Source organism: Coregonus clupeaformis, chromosome 30 (assembly GCF_020615455.1).
Source record: "Coregonus clupeaformis isolate EN_2021a chromosome 30, ASM2061545v1, whole genome shotgun sequence".
NCBI lineage: Eukaryota > Metazoa > Chordata > Actinopteri > Salmoniformes > Salmonidae > Coregonus > Coregonus clupeaformis.
The window spans coordinates 14,355,607-14,372,973 of record NC_059221.1 but is presented as its reverse complement, the minus strand read 5'-3'; the positions used below and the strand labels follow the sequence as shown (position 1 = coordinate 14,372,973).

General features: G+C 43.4%; 2 protein-coding genes across 2 annotated transcripts in view; one reads left to right on the top strand and one right to left on the bottom strand.

The window, feature by feature from the left end:
- LOC121545850 (low-density lipoprotein receptor-related protein 1) overlaps positions 1 to 17,367 on the top strand; it is a 147,986-nt gene that overhangs the window by 53,138 nt on the left and 77,481 nt on the right.
- On the bottom strand, positions 14,025 to 15,560 carry LOC121545849 (low-density lipoprotein receptor-related protein 1-like). The gene is made up of 2 exons (XM_041856720.2): positions 15,379 to 15,560; positions 14,025 to 14,842 (listed from the first exon to the last, which is right to left on the bottom strand). The coding sequence occupies exons 1-2, from the start codon at positions 15,528 to 15,530 to the stop codon at positions 14,608 to 14,610; spliced, it is 387 nt and encodes a 128-aa protein (XP_041712654.2). The 5' UTR covers positions 15,531 to 15,560; the 3' UTR covers positions 14,025 to 14,607.

Here is a 17,367-nt window from a genome sequence, read left to right as displayed (position 1 = left end):
GTGTTTTGGGTCATTGTCATGCTGGAATACCCATCCACGACCCATTTTCAATGCCCTGGCTGAGGGAAGGAGGATCTCACCCAAGATTTGACGGTGCATGGCCCCGTCCATCATCCCTTTGATGCGGAGAAGTTGTCCTGTCCCCTTAGCAGAAAAACACCCCCAAAGCATAATGTTTCCACCTCCATGTTTGACGGTGGGGATGGTGTTCTTGGGGTCATAGGCAGCATTCCTCCTCCTCCAAACACAGCGAGTTGAGTTGATGCCAAAGAGCTCGATTTTGGTCTCATCTGACCACAAAACTTTCACCCAGTTCTCCTCTGAATCATTCAGATGTTCATTGGCAAACTTCAGACGGGCCTGTATATGTGCTTTCTTGAGCAGGGGGACCTTGCGGGCGCTGCAGGATTTCAGTCCATCACGGCGTAGTGTGTTACCAATTGTTTTCTTGGAGACTAGTCCCAGCTGCCTTGAGATCAATGACAAGATCCTCCTGTGTAGTTCTGGGCTGATTCCTCACCGTTCTCATGATCATTGCAACTCCACGAGGTGAGATCTTGCATGGAGCCCCAGGAAGAGGGAGTTTGACAGTTATTTTGTGTTTCTTCCATTTGCGAATAATCGCACCAACTGTTGTCACCTTCTCACCAAGCTGCTTGGCGATGGTCTTGTAGCCCATTCCAGCCTTGTGTAGGTCTACAATCTTGTCCCTGACATCCTTGGAGAGCTCTTTGGTCTTGGCCATGGGGGAGAGTTTTGAATCTGATTGATTGATTGCTTCTGTGGACAGGTGTCTTTTATACAGGTAATAACAAACTGAGATTAGGAGCACTCCCTTTAAGAGTGTGCTCCTAATCTCAGCTCGTTACCTGTATAAAAGACACCTGGGAGCCAGAAATCTTTCTGATTGAGAGGGGGTCAAATACTTATTTCCCTCATTAAAATGCAAATCAATTTATAACATTTTTGACATGCGTTTTTCTGGATTTTTTTGTTGTTATTCTGTCTCTCACTGTTCAAATAAACCTACCATTAAAATGATAGACTGATAATTTATTTGTCAGTGGGCAAACATACAAAATCAGCAGGGGATCAAATACTTTTTTCCCTCACTGTACATACATACATACATACACACACATGCATACACACACACATACATACACACACACATGCATTCCTTAGTTATCGCCGTCCTCACAATATCCTGCATACTTCTTAAAAATCCTAACAGTTTCTCTCCTCCCTAAATTGGGAGGCCTCTTTATCTTGGTTTCTCAGTTGTCTGTAGACAGTTCTCCTTGTCCTTTGTTGTCTGGTCTAACTCTTACATTTACATTTACATTTACGTCATTTAGCAGACGCTCTTATCCAGAGCGACTTACAAATTGGTGCATTCACCTTATAGCCAGTGGGATAACCACTTTACAAAGTTTGGGGGGTGTGGTGGGGTAAGGGGGGGTAGAAGGATTACTTTATCCTATCCCAGGTATTCCTTAAAGAGGTGGGGTTTCAAATGTCTCCGGAAGGTGGTGAGTGACTCTGCTGTCCTGGCGTCGTGAGGGAGCTTGTTCCATCATTGGGGTGCAAGAGAGTTGGCTAAAGACGGCACGCTCAATAGTTTTGGAGACAAAAGAAAGAAGGGATACTGGTCTGTAGTTGTTGACATCAAAGGGATCGAGTGTTGGTTTTTTGAGAAGGGGTGCAACTCTCGCTCTCTTGAAGACGGAAGGGACATAGCCAGCGGTCAAGGATGAGTTGATCAGCGAGGTGAGGTAAGGGAGAAGGTCACCGGAGATGGTCTGGAGAAGAGAGGAGGGGATAGGGTCAAGCGGGCAGGTTGTTGGGCGGCCGGCCATCACAAGTCGCAAGATTTTATCTGGAGAGAGAGGGGAGAAAGAAGTCAAAGCATAGGGTAGGGCAGTGTGAGCAGGACCAGCAGTGTCATTTGACTTAACAAACGAGGATCGGATGTCGTCAACCTTCTTTTCAAAATGGTTGAAGTCATCCACAGAGAGGGAGGGGGGGAGGAGGATTCAGCAGGGAGGAGAAGGTGGCAAAGAGCTTCCTAGGGTTAGAGGCAGATGCTTGGAATTTAGAGTGGTAGAAAGTGGCCTTAGCAGCAGAAACAGATGAAGAAAATGTAGAGAGGAGGGAGTGAAAAGATGCCAGGTCCGCAGGGAGTCTAGTTTTCCTCCATTTCCGCTCGGCTGCCCGGAGCCCTGTTCTGTGAGCTCGCAATGAGTCATCAAGCCACGGAGCTGGAGGGGAGGACCGAGCCGGCCGGGAGGATAGGGGACATAGAGATTCAAAGGATGCAGAAAGGGAGGAGAGGAGGGTTGATGAGGCAGAATCAGGAGATTGGAGGGAGAAGGTTGAGCAGAGGGAAGAGATGATAGGATGGAAGAGGAGAGGGTAGCGGGAGAGAGAGAGCGAAGGTTGCGACGGCGCATTACCATCTGAGTAGGGGCAGAGTGAGTAGTGTTGGAGGAGAGCGAGAGAGAAAAGGATACAAAGTAGTGGTTGGAGACATGTAGGGGAGTTGCAGTGAGATTAGTAGAAGAACAGCATCTAGTAAAGATGAGGTCAAGCATATTACCTGCCTTGTGAGTAGGGGGGGACGGTGAGAGGGTGAGGTCAAAAGAGGAGAGGAGTGGAAAGAAGGAGGCAGAGAGAAATGAGTCAAAGGTAGACGTAGGGAGGTTGAAGTCCCCCAGAACTGTGAGGGGTGAGCCATCCTCAGGAAAGGAACTTATCAAGTCCTCATTGATGAACTCTCCAAGGGAACCTGGAGGGCGATAAATGACAAGGATGTTAAGCTTAAATGGGCTAGTGACTGTGACAACATGGAATTCAAATGAGGAGATAGACAGATGGGTCAGGGGAAAAATAGAGAATGTCCACTTGGGAGAGATGAGGATTCCTGTGCCACCACCCCGCTGACCAGATGCTCTCGGGGTATGCGAGAACACATGGTCAGACGAGGAGAGAGCAGTAGGAGTAGCAGTGTTTTCAGTGGTAATCCATGTTTCCGTCAGCGCCAAGAAGTCGAGGGACTGGAGGGTAGCATAGGCTGAGATGAACTCTGCCTTGTTGGCAGCAGAACGGCAGTTCCAGAGGCTGCCTGAGACCTGGAACTCCACGTGGGTGGTGCGTGCAGGGACCACCAGGTTAGAGAGGCAGCAGCCATGCAGTGTGAGGCGTTTGTATAGCCTGTGCGGAGAGGAGAGAACAGGGATAGACAGAGGCATAGTTGACAGGCTACAGAAAATGGCTACAATAATGCAAAGGAGATCGGAATGAAATGAACTAAACATCTAGGAAAGGAGAGAGCGGGGCCTCCCTCACCACAACACCCAAATATAACTCTCCCAACTTCCACCTCAGAAACTATAATTGTTGTAAACTACAGCGGTTCAATGTTTTCTAGGAATAGACCTACTTAGTTTATTCAGCTAGCTAACTTGGTACAGTATTCTTCCGTGAAAATCATCCAGGGCACCTAGTCATAAGACGCCACAGCCAGCTAGCATGCCGGACTCCAACAACACGGTTTAGCACCAATACTCGGCCACAACAAACCACCAGTGTGTCAACACGCCATGCAGATCGTTCGTGTCCGTGTCTAACGTTGTGGGTTAGTCCCGACAGCTTGAGCGAGTCCGTCGTCAACTTATTCAGCCAGTTAGTTAGCTAGAATAGTTAGCATACTACCTAGCCATTGCTTTCAGACAAAGTAGAAACCCCTCCTTTCACGGCACGAAGACACAGAGAGAGCCAAGCTAACGTTAACTAGTCACCCATGTCCCGAATTCCTTGAACGACTCTGGCTACCAATATGTAAAAACAAAACATAAATGTAGGTTATAACTTACCCCTAGCAGCTACTGTTAGCTAGCCAAGTGCAAAGCTAGCCACTGAATTGACTCAGCCAGTTCGCGTCTGTTCGCTAGGTCGTTCCAACTATTGTTTACTAGTAGCTATCCAGGTAGCAACAAGCTAGCTAAATTTCAAGCACAGTAGCCACTTACTACCTAACGTTAACGGTTCAGACAATGAGGTTACAAAACAGCTGAATGATAGGCATTATTGTATGTAATTATTGTAGGCAGCCAGCTGGCGTAATTACAGGCACTCTCAGGCGTGAAACAACTATACCGTTGCTAATAGTTGCCAGTAGCTACCCACCAGCTAGTCCAGGTAGTGGGTTAGCTAGCTAGCTTCGTGCTTCACCGGGCTCAGTCGAATACAATACTAACCTACAATAATTACATACAACAACCCACGATAACTACCTACAATACCTAACTACAATCTAAATACATAGTTTAAGCTTTACTCGACAAAGCTCAAACTATGTATAAAGCCAAGCTTACCCGACGACCTCACCCGACAACCTCCTCCTCTCCTCTCCAGACTCCTCTCCTTACTCACATTGCTAAATAGTAGCTCAATGTCATAGTCTTTACTGGTCCTACACTCACACATTCTAACACATTTCACACAGTTTCAGGGTGTAATAATTAGTCATTAATAATTAATCTATCAATCCACCCTTTGACTAAATATTACACACATACTCACAAAATATATGTTGTTATAGAAATGAATCACACACATTGAAGCATATAAGTTGATTTGCATATAAAAACATTAAAGATTGTCTCATTCAATACAAGTTCATCAGGGTTACCCCATGATTAAAAGCGTAACGTTACTCTTTAGCAATGGTACCTAACCTGTTTACCCACTATCTGGAAACAACAGTCTAAGCCTATAGTGAAGAACATTTGCTTCATCACATCCTGCAACATCGGTTAACTAGTACATCATACTTAAAACAATACTTTAATACACAAAAGATCATTACAATAACTTTTAAACTAGAGATTTATAGTTCTAGGAAAACATCCAGTCTCAAACTATCTGAATCGTCGTCATCCTCCACCAAGCCTGGTGGGTCATATTCTTCATTCCTTAGGTCGGAGTCCAGGATTGGGCCGTATCTCACCATCTGCTGTGATACTGCATGCTCCAACGCATTGCTCACCAACCCTCGGACACAGGGAATAAGACAACGTCCACAAAGAACAAGCATACCCATAGACGCGATTGCTGCGCCTAAAATAGTTACAACAATAGTTTCCCATTTACCAAACATGTTATCAAACCAACCAGTCATTGATGTATTCACCCCCCAGTTCTCAGCCCATTCTTTACTTAATGCAGTGAGACCTGCCAGTGCTCTAGTTACTGTACCATCTGGGGCTGTATTGTTGGGGGTAAACATACAACAATGACCTCCCACCATCTTGCAAATCCGCCCTTCTCTGCTAAAAGCATTTCGAGAACCAAACTATTCTGCAGTTCATGAGTGAGGTGGTTGGCCTGAGATTCTCTTCACTGCATCCCTTGTCTAATTAACGAACCTTTGTAGATGTAATTAATCCAGTCAACATTTTTATCAATTGTAACCCACCAGAAAAACTTTGTTGTAAACCCTTCTCCAATTTGATCTGTGATTCGCATGACTTTGGTGTCTATAACATTGATAATCTCCGGGGTTCATGGTGAATTGGGGTGCCTTAGTATTATCCTTTTTAAGAGTGGTTATTTTAATATCAGAACAATTAGGTGAGGTTTGGTTTGATCCCAAATCTATCACTCAAGAGAACATGGTCTGAGGCATAGGTGCAGTTAGAAGGGTTGGCCTACCTGTTGAACAGGCATAACAATTAGTTTGACCCAACACCCTAGCTGTGTAGTTCATCCACCTTACCCAGAAGTTCTCATTTGAAATTCCTTCTACTTCTCCTTGGTTCATTTCCTGCAAGAGGAAATATTCTACCCTTGGTGGTTTAGCATGACTGTAAGTCGCTTTGGATAAAAGCGTCTGCTAAATGGCATATTATTATTATTATTATTTAGTGCTATTTAGGATTCATTCTGAGGGCCTTCCAATGAGTGTTAGACTAGTTTTTTGGTACCTCTGGTGATAACATTAGATCTACCTGCTGTTCTGTCTCGGGGGTGGAAGATTCATTTCTCTCCTGAAGAATTAGCCTCACACATGTATTTGCCCCGACATCATCAACACAGACCCAATAGTTCCTTGCTTATCATCTTGCATAATTGACTTTACCGTTATCACCAGTTCCGTTTTACATTTATCATGGGTTTGTTTAATTCCCCATCGGTGTGCTGCCATTCCATTCCATTCTCATAGTATGTTCCCCAGGTATGTTTAAACACCATTGCCCAAGGACATGAGCGTTCCCCAGTGCAAATGTATTTACCATACCTTCTAGGACCTAACTTTCTTGTACACGCCCCCTTCTTACCAAAGCCCCCAAAACCTATTTCTTCATGGGAGAAGTCGAATGGTATCTTGAATCCCCCATCTTGTCCTAAACTGACTTTAACTATTAAAATAATCATTCCCCCAATAGTCTTTCTTGGTTTCAGTATTTTGGTTTCAAACACTTTTTCAAAGGGGGATAACCCATCTTTATCTGGGGTTACTCTAAATTTCTTCCCTTCACTCCGTGATAACTCTATAAAATCAATTTCCAATTGCTGGAAGGGGTACTTAGCCGGAGGATACTCACCCTGAGGTGCCCTTTGTCTGCCCTGGTGATTATTTTGAGCACAGATAACACATTTTGAACAAAAGTTTTTTTTGTGTAAAATAATTAGTAATCCCATATGCAACAAAGTGTTGTCTAATCTGCTCTACCATCCATCCCTCCCGTTGACACATGGCTCTGCCCGTGTGTCAATATTGCAGCATATCTAAACAGTAATTTTGGGAGAATTGTTAAGCAATCTTTTACCCATATTCCTTCCTTATTTACTGCGCCTTGCTTCACCCATCTGTGAACTTCCTTAATTGGGGCCCTACTGTAGCTCTCTATAAGTAGATCTCTATCTATCGAAACGTCCTCTTTTGACAACTGACTGGGACCAGAGAAGTGTTTTAACCCTGCTGACAACATTTGATAATACCTCAACTTACTTCAATCCCGTAAAAGTAATCCAAGATTAGTACAATTTACTAGCAACAGGTATCCCTCATTCAGGGAAAGCTCTCTCTCTCTTCTGTTATTTTATGGTTCGAATCATATATATTATTACCAAATTATAAAGTTCTTCACACTTTTCACAGTACAATAAATTACCCTCAACTTGGTAAAATAAACTATCTTAAAGTCCTCCTCTCATGCCTTTAGAATTTACCAGTGTGGATGATCAATTCACACCAGAAAGTCAAAACAAAGTTCAGAGGCCATTGAAATCATTCAACGAACTGTTCCATCCCATAGTATACTAAACATTACCATCATCCTAAATATTTCATAAATGTTACTTATCCCAAGTGTTCATTAAGTCCTCATGACATTTATTCTCATAAGAAATCATGTATACCCTAAACTCAGTCAAAACCGAAAAACTCAATAAAATTCACTGTGTGCTCCTTTAAGACTTATCACCTTTGACCTGTTGAAAACCCCCTAAAATCAAAATAACAATCCTTTATAAACATCATACTAGGTGTGTTGTTTTTTATTTGAAAAACCCAATTGAAAAACAACAACCAAAAATAGCCAGGCCCCACATAATTTGGTAGCTCACTTTTACGACCTAAATACTGCCTAACTCCACTAAACTGCTCCCCCTATCCCTGGGCAACATTCCAATGAGATAAGCGAATCTCTATCTCCTGGAAAATAAATTATTCATTTTGTTAACCTTCAATTACCATCAGTAATTTAAAGATGGTAAGTACACACAAAACATGATACAGATATCCCCAGTCCTAACTTATCAATAATTGTTTGTATCAATCTAATTCCTCATAACTAATCCATAAAACCACTCAAAATTCCTCGAGTATACAATGATTATGTTTAATTGATTACCCTTCAGATCATATCCTCTTTAAATCTCACAATGATTATTGAACCCCTAAATCTACTCCATGTGATCTCATCTCAAATGATCCATTATCAATTATTTGATCAACACCATAGGAAAATCTGTCTCCCCTTCTATTGTTCCTGTCGCCCCTGTAAATTTCATATTTCATTCATTAGCCAATACAATCACATACTCTGTGTAAGTAAGACATTATATTTGATTTATTCTCTTAGATTATCACAAAGTTGTGCCAATTTATCTCCATAAGCCCCTCCTTCTGCCCACTCTAGAACCGGCGCATTCCCATCTCCGGGAACCCAGTTTCCTCTCACTGCCGCCCAGTCCTTTAACACTATCTGTCTGACTGCCCTCTCTAGTTCCCCTGTATTCAGCTTAAAGCTGGCGGTCAGCCCTTCCATATCTCTTCTGAACTGGTGTACCCCCGACTTAGGGTGGGGTATCCCTTCCACTGCTCTCACTACATCTCTCTGCTTCGTTTACTAAATCCTGGCATTAGTAAATTCTATCCACACACCAAATAAATTCATTAAAAATCCTACATTGTGATTTTCTGGAATTTTCTTTCTCATTTTGTCTGTCATAGTTGACGTGTACCTATATGAAAATTACAGGCCTCTCTCATCTTTTTAAGTGGGAGAACTTGCACAATTGGTGGCTGACTAAATACTTTTTTCCCCCACTGTATTTGCATACACATAACTAGAAAGCATGAACTCAATGCCATTCTTGCTCAAACAATGCAACTCAACATCTCTCATCACCCCAATCTCCATCACTTTCTTCACACAGGAAACCCTGTACAATCTCCATCCTCTATTGCTGACTCTCCATCCAACACTACTCCTCAACATTTCTTAAATCTAATTACCTCTGTTATCAACTAAAACCATAGCCACCTCTTATGAAACCCCCAATCTGTCATTGTTCAGAACACAGCAGATATAGGCAACTGTCCTTTCCAAGCCATATCCGGCCCGCCGGGCACTTCAATCCGGCCTGAGAGACATTTTTTAAATGTATTAAATATGATTATATTTCAGTTATGATTTTTGCCCTAAAATGACTCATTCCATGATATACAAACAACCAACAAAAGATGGCATTCTGTATTTGGGCCTACAGTCAGATTCAGAATGCGCTCAGTCATCATAGCCACTTCATTGCTTGACGACTTTTGACGTGAAAAAGGAGTGCTGTGAAAAAGAGAAAAGTGGACGGTATGTCTGATATGCCAAGAATGTGTTGCCGTTTTTAAGTAATATAATCTGTCGTCATTTTTTTTCAAGCAAGCATGCTAACTAAGCAGATGGCTTCAATCTTTTTTCTATAGCACTGGATGAGAGTACTGACATCAGAGACACCGCTCAACTTTTAATTTTTGTCAGAGGAATAAATGAGAACTTTGAAATAACAGAGGAACTTCTTGCGATGGAATCAATGATGGAAACAACCAGGGGCTCTGACTTATACGACAGGGTGTCTGCCTGCTTGGAAAAAATGAATCTACTGTGGAGCAAACTGACAAACGTCACAACAGATGGATCACCAAATCTAACCGGTAAAAACATTGGCCTGCTAAAAAGATTACAAGACAAAGTAAAAGAAGAAAGCCCTAACTCGGAGGAATTGATATTTCTTCACTGTATTATTCATCAGGAAGCCCTGTGTAAATGTGTGTTAAAGCTGGAAAATGTTGTCAAAGTGGTTGTAAAACTTGTCAACTTTATACGGGCAAGGGGGCTTAACCATCGTCAGTTCATTCAGCTGCTCAATGACACAGAGGCAGAGCACCAGGACTTGTTGTACCATTCAAATGTGCGCTGGCTAAGCCTGGGGAAAGTATTTCGCTGTGTGTGGGAACTGAGAGGGGAAATAGGTATGTTCCTTGATAGGGTTGGTAAAGCTGACGACTTCTCCGAGTTGAAAGACACAGACTGGCTGGGTGACTTTGCTTTTGATGTGGACACATTGGGGCATCTGAACGATCTAAATGTGAAACTGCAGGGAAATTGGGTTTTTGTGCATAAACTGTATTCCAACGTGAAAGCATTCAAGGCCAAACTTATGTTGTCCTCCAGACAAATGAGCAGCTGGTCTCTCGCTCATTTTCCGACACTGGCCGCACTGAACGCGCCCACATCGCAGTGCCGCACTGAGAAATACAGTAGCACTTTGATCGACCTGCATGCTGACTTTTCCTGCCGCTTCTGACTTCACTAAGATTGAGACTGAGCTGGAGCTTGTATCATGTCCCCTGTCTTTCGACAATGAGAAAGCACCACCAGACTCACAATTGGAGCTCAGCGACATCCAATGTGACAGTGCTTTGAAGGAGAAGTACAAAACAGCAACAATAGACCAGTTCTATGGCTCACTGAATGAAACAACGTTTCCAAACATTAAAAAGCACGCCCAAAGGATGCTTGTTTTATTCGGGTCCACATGTGTGTGAACAAACATTCTCAGTCATGAATTACAATAAATCCCATCCCAGGTCAAATGTAACAAATTACCACTTGTCAGCTGTTCTGAGAATCTCTAAGTCAAAGATGACACCAGACTTTGATGCTCTAGCCAAGAGAGGTGACCAGACCCATTGTTCACATTAAGACTCGAATAACCGTGACTGGGGTAGGCAAGGATTATGCTTTTTCATGGTGATGGTTATGCAGTGAGAATTATCCAGCAATGTACTTGGATACAGATTTGGGCTGAGGTGATTAGTTGACTGTAAATATGGCTCACAATGGAGATGAGAAATGTTCCTTAATATGCTTTCAAAAACAGACCATTCCAAATTAAACGGATGCTCTTACCATATGTTTCACTCAAATTTTAGAATATATATATATTTTTTTGACACATCTGCTGTTACATTTTGCATGTCTCCAGTCATATAATATATATATACAGTGCCCTCCACTATTATTGGCACCCCTGTTTAAGATGTGGTCGAGGACTTCCAAAAATTCTCCTTTTTTTTTAAACAACATAGAACCCAAATGCAAAAAAAGAGAAAAATCCAACCTTTTATTTAAGTACATTACTTTGGTGGTAAAAAAAAAAATCACACATTTAGAAAAAAAAAAACTTGAAATCATGTGTCCCACAATTATTGGCACCCCTAACAATTCCGCTGAAAATTTTAATTGATTTTAAAAAATATATATGTTTCTGTAGTTGCTAAAGTTGGTCAGGGTATCTAGGAACTTTTAATTAGTAATTAATGACTTCCTGTTTCCCTGGGGTATAAATATGACGTGACACAGAGGCCTAATTCTCTTACCCATTTGTCAACATGGCAAAGACAAGAGAACACACCATTCAAGTAAGGCAGATTTGTGTCGACCTTCATAAGTCAGGCAATGGCTACAAGAAAATAGCCACTCGCCGTAACTTGCCCGTATCTACAGTCAGAGGAATCATTAAGAAGTTTAAAACAACTGGAACAGTGACAAACAAGGCTGGAAGAGGTCCCAAGTTTATCTTGCCACAACGCACAGTGAGGAGGATGGTAAGAGAAGTAAAAAAGTCCTAAGCTCACTGTCACAGAATTGCATCAAAGAGTGGCATCTTGGGGTCACAAAGTCTCCAAAACAACCATCAGACGCTCTCTACATGCCAACAAGCTGTTTGGGAGGCATGCAAGGAAAAAGCCTTTTCTCACTAACACTCACAAACGTAAACGTCTGGAGTTTGCTAAGCGGCACTGGGACTTCAACTGGGATCGTGTGCTTTGGTCAGATGAGACTAAGATTTAGCTTTTTGGCAACAAACACTCTAAGTGGGTCTGGCGTAAAACAAAAGATGAGTATGCCGAAAAGCACCTCATGCCCACCGTGAAGTATGGTGGAGGATCTGTGATGCTGTGGGCCTGTTTCTCTTCCAAAGGCCCTGGGAACCTTGTTAGGGTTCATGGCATTATGAACGCTTTGAACTACCAGGACATTTTAAATAAAAATCTGATGGCCTCTGCCAGAAAGCTGAAGATGGGTCGTCATTGGGTCTTTCAGCAGGATAATGATCCAAAACATGTGGCAAAATCTACACAAAAATGGTTCAGCAGTCACAAACTCAAGGTCCTCCCATGGCCATCTCAGTCCCCAGACCTCAACCCAATCGAAAACCTGTGGGGGCGAGCTAAAGAGGAGAGTGCATAAGAGAGGACCCAGGACACTGGATGATCTAGAAAGATTGTGCAAAGAAGAATGGTCAAAGATCCCTCTCTCTGTGTTCTCCAATCTTGTGAAATGTTATAGGAGGAGATTATGTGCTGTCTTGTTGGCAAAAGGGGGTTGTACAAAGTATTAACATCAGGGGTGCCAATAATTGTGGGACACATGATTTCAAGTTATTTTTTTTCTAAATGTGTGATTATTTTTTTTTTACACCAAAGTAATGTACTTAAATAAAAGGTTGGATTTTTCTATTTTTTTTGCATTTGGGTTCTATGTTGTTTAAAAAAAAAAGGAGCATTTTTGGAAGTCCTCGACCACATCTTAAACAGGGGTGCCAATAATTGTGGAGGGCACTGTATACAGTGGGGAGAACAAGTATTTGATACACTGCCAATTTTGCAGGTTTTCCTACTTACAAAGCATGTAGAGGTCTGTCATTTTTATGGTCTGTCAAAAATCCAGAAAATCACATTGTATGATTTTTAAGTAATTAATTTGCATTTTATTGCATGACATAAGTATTTGATACATCAGAAAAGCAGAACTTAATATTTGGTACAGAAACCTTTGTTTGCAATTACAGAGATCATACGTTTCCTGTAGGTCTTGACCAGGTTTGCACACACTGCAGCAGGGATTTTGGCCCACTCCTCCATACAGACCTTCTCCAGATCCTTCAGGTTTCGGGCTGTCGCTGGGCAATACAGACTTTCAGCTCCCTCCAAAGATTTTCTATTGGGTTCAGGTCTGGAGACTGGCTAGGCCACTCCAGGACCTTGAGATGCTTCTTACGGAGCCACTCCTTAGTTGCCCTGGCTGTGTGTTTCGGGTCGTTGTCATGCTGGAAGACCCAGCCACGACCCATCTTCAATGCTCTTACTGAGGGAAGGAGGTTGTTGGCCAAGATCTCGCGATACATGGCCCCATCCATCCTCCCCTCAATACGGTGCAGTCGTCCTGTCCCCTTTGCAGAAAAGTATCCCCAAAGAATGATGTTTCCACCTCCATGCTTCACGGTTGGGATGGTGTTCTTGGGGTTGTACTCATCCTTCTTCTTCCTCCAAACATGGCGAGTGGAGTTTAGACCAAAAAGCTCTATTGTTGTCTCATCAGACCACATGACCTTCTCCCATTCCTCCTCTGGATCATCCAGATGGTCATTGGCAAACTTCAGATGGGCCTGGACATGCGCTGGCTTGAGCAGGGGGAACTTGCGTGCGCTGCAGGATTTTAATCCATGACGGCGTAGTGTGTTACTAATGGTTTTCTTTGAGACTGTGGTCCCAGCTCTCTTCAGGTCATTGACCAGGTCCTGCCGTGTAGTTCTGGGCTGATCCCTCACCTTCCTCATGATCATTGATGCCCCACGAGGTGAGATCTTGCATGGAGCCCCAGACCGAGGGTGATTGACCGTCATCTTGAACTTCTTCCATTTTCTAATAATTTCGCCAACAGTTGTTGCCTTCTCACCAAGCTGCTTGCCTAGTGTCCTGTAGCCCATCCCAGCCTTGTGCAGGTCTGCAATTTTATCCCTGATGTCCTTACACAGCTCTCTGGTCTTGGCCATTGTGGAGAGGTTGGAGTCTGTTTGATTGAGTGTGTGGACAGGTGTCTTTTATACAGGTAACGAGTTCAAACAGGTGCAGTTAATACAGGTAATGAGTGGAGAACAGGAGGGCTTCTTAAAGAAAAACGAACAGGTCTGTGAGAGCCGGAATTCTTACTGGTTGGTAGGTGATCAAATACTTATGTCATGCAATAAAATGCAAATTAATTACTTAAAAATCATACAACGTGATTTTCTGGATTTTTTTATTCCGTCTCTCACAGTTGAAGTGTACCTATGATAAAAAATTACAGACCTCTACATGCTTTGTAAGTAGGAAAACCTGCAAAATCGGCAGTGTATCAAATACTTGTTCTCCCCACTGTACATGGAGGTTGGCGTCTCTAGTGGTACACGTGCCGGGCTGGAACAAAAGCCTGACCACACTACATACCAACCTCCACGGCAACGATTGCCCCATACCTGCAGTGCCTGTTCTGGGTAAATACATGGGGGTTGTGGGTGTGTACCTACCTGGGGGTTGGTGTCTCTGATGGTACACGTGCAGGGCGGCGCTGCGGTCCTCCCGGGTCACCACCGTGAAGTCAGAGGAGTTGAAGCGGTTGACACGGATCACGCTTGTCTTAGCGTGGTTCAAGTTGCCCTCATCTGAGTTGGTGGCGTACAGGTAGTTCTCAAACATCGTCAGCCCATACAGATGCTCAATCTGACAGAATGAACAACAGACACACAGGCGGAGTTGGTGGTTGGTGGTTGCCCTCATCTGAGTTGGTGGCGTACAGGTAGTTCTCAAACATCGTCAGCCCATACAGATGCTCAATCTGACAGAATGAACAACAGACACACAGGCGGAGTTGGTGGTTGTGTGTGTGCGTGCCTGTCTATGTCTGTATCTGTTTTAATGGAATATCTTCCTTGAGTCATTCATTTCCTCACCAGCAGGCCCTGTATGATGGTGTGTCTGTTCTTGCCCTCGTAGTCCATAACCTCTATGTAGTCCAGGTAGGCGTCGGCCCAGTAGACCAGCCGGTTGACCAAGTCCAGGGTGATACCGTGGGGGAACACGATCTTACTTTCCACCAGCTTGGTCCGGTTCTGACCATCCATGTCACAACGCTCCACCTTGGGAGTCTGACCGTAGTCTGTGAAGAACACCTTCCTGTAGGGAGAGATGGGAGGGGGGAGGGGGAGAGGGAGCGAGGGAGAGAGGATGGGAGGGAGGGGGGGAGAGGGAGCGAGGGAGCGAGGGAGAGAGGGAGCGAGGGAGAGAGGGAGCGAGGGGGAGAGGGAGAGAGGGGGAGAGAGAGAGAGAGAGAGAAGATGAAGAAACCATGAGTGTGTGGGAAGATTAGATAGAGGAAAGGGAGGAATGACCGTATATTCCATCAGACTACCTGTACTTCCTTAATTAATATTTGAGTGTGGTTAGTAAAGTAGTTATCTACATCCTTCACCAGGAGATGCCATCCAAAACTGAGAAGTGACACTTTGTAAAAAGGAACTATACAGGATGTACCAAACTATTTTGAAGTGTCACCGTCAGCAAGATGAAGTGATCAGAGGAGGAAGTGTTTTCAGTGACTACGGGCTGGGTCAGCATTCATCTGACCAGAAGGACCAGGGGGAAGTAAACAAATGGTCTTCTGAGGTCACTAATTTAGGGGTCTCTGGGGGTTGTTAGTGGGTAGTGCTCACCCCATCAGGGGGTCCAGGGCGATGCCTTTAGGGTTGTAGAGCTCCTGATCCAGCAGGGTGACGCACATCTGGCCGTCCGCGTTGCACACAAAGATACGATCGTCCACGTTGTCCTCAAAGTAGAAGTTTCCTGTCAGCCAGTCAATAGCCATATGTTCCACATCTGGAGGGATTGAGAGATGACGATAAGTGTGGAGAGAGAGGGTGAGGAGGATGAGTATGTGGGAGAGAGAGAGGGATCGAGGGATGGGGGATAGACAGAGAGAGAAAGAAGGAGAGAGAGAAAGAGGGGGAGAGAGACAGAGAGAGATTGCCGTATCAGAGTTGAACTCCAATCAGTGTCAGTGACCCCAAACACAACCCATAAGCCCAGCTCACCCACTGTGAGAGAAAGACATTAACCCTCTCCTATGATAAAAATTACAGACCTCTACATGCTTTGTAAGTAGGAAAACCTGCAAAATCGGCAGTGTATCAAATACTTGTTCTCCCCACTGTGTGTATATATATATATATTTTTTTTTTTAAGTTTGCATATTGTGACTGTAAGTTTGATTGTACTTTACAAGAGTAGAGATGCAGGATCTGTGTGTGTGTGTTTGACTGTGTCTGTGATGTTATAAATTATATCAATTTTGTGACAATTTTGTTCACAAAAAACAAGGGTAGAGTGGTACAAGGGTATAATTATTCTGCAAGCATATGTACACCTACAGTACACTAGTAGTTGCGTGTCAATGTGAAAATGAATAAAGGCTTCACATGTTTTGTCACGCGTATAGTGTGTGGCCCTTCACTTGGTTTCAAAAACTCAATGTGGCCCCAATGTTTGCCCACCCCTGCACTAGCCCCATCACTTATCACTTTTCATTCCTGGATTGTGATTCTTGATGTTGGTGAAGAAAATATAATATCCTTGCAGTATAGGCTATTGGTGGCAGTTAACAGAATCGAAATATTAGACTGTATGTTGTTAATAGTAGTGTGTGTGTTTTTCTGTACGCTTGAACGTGCTAGTTTGTGTATGTGTGTTTTCGCGCTAGTGTGTGTATGGGAAGGTTCGATAATGCTGTGGTGTTGCTTTGCTACCTCTGGTACTGGATGCCTTGAATGTGTTCAAGACATTATGAAATCAGCAGATTATCAAGGTGTTTTGGAGTCAATGTTCAACCCAGTGTCCAAAAACTGTCTCTGTTGAAGGTTGTGGGTCTTCCAGTAGGACAACAACCCCAAACACACATAAAAAGCACCCTGTAATGGTTCAAGATGAAATGCTGGAATGGCCAGTGAAGAGTCCAGATCTGAATCACATCCATAACCTATGGCTAGAGCTGAAAACAGCAGTTGGTGAAGGGTACCCCTCAAACATTGAATAATTAGAGCAGTTTGCTGCTGAAGAGTGGACCAAATTGCCAGTAGAAAGGTGCACCAAGCTCATTATAGCTACAATAAGCATTTGTTGGCAGTTAGCTTGGCCAACGGCTGTTCAACCAACTACAAGCTCTGGGTTACCAATAATTGTGTATTTATTTTCTAAATAAAAATGGTAAACTTTACAAAAATAAAATTGGTTCTGCAATGCTGAAAATCCAATAACTTATTTTAGAAGAAATAGGGAATTATTTAAGAAAAGTGCAAGGGTGCAAATATATTTGGCTGCAAATGTATAAGGGTAGTTGAGTTGCTAATGGCAGCCTGCATTACCCCCGGACAGCCGTCAATTTGAGTTAGTCAATGAGAGTGGCAGCGCTGAGCTAGCCTGCAACGTCACTTCCTGGAGTAGCTCAAACTGCGTATGTTACAGTATGTGTCCATGAGACGCCATCTTAACCAACTTCATTTGGCTTCAATGCGCTATTGAGTCTTCACATAGGAATGAACGGTGTCATGCACAGGAGGTTGGTGGCACCTTAATTTGGGAGAACGGGCTTGTGGTAATGGCTAGAGCGGAATCAGTGGAATGGTATCAAATACATCAAACATGGTTTC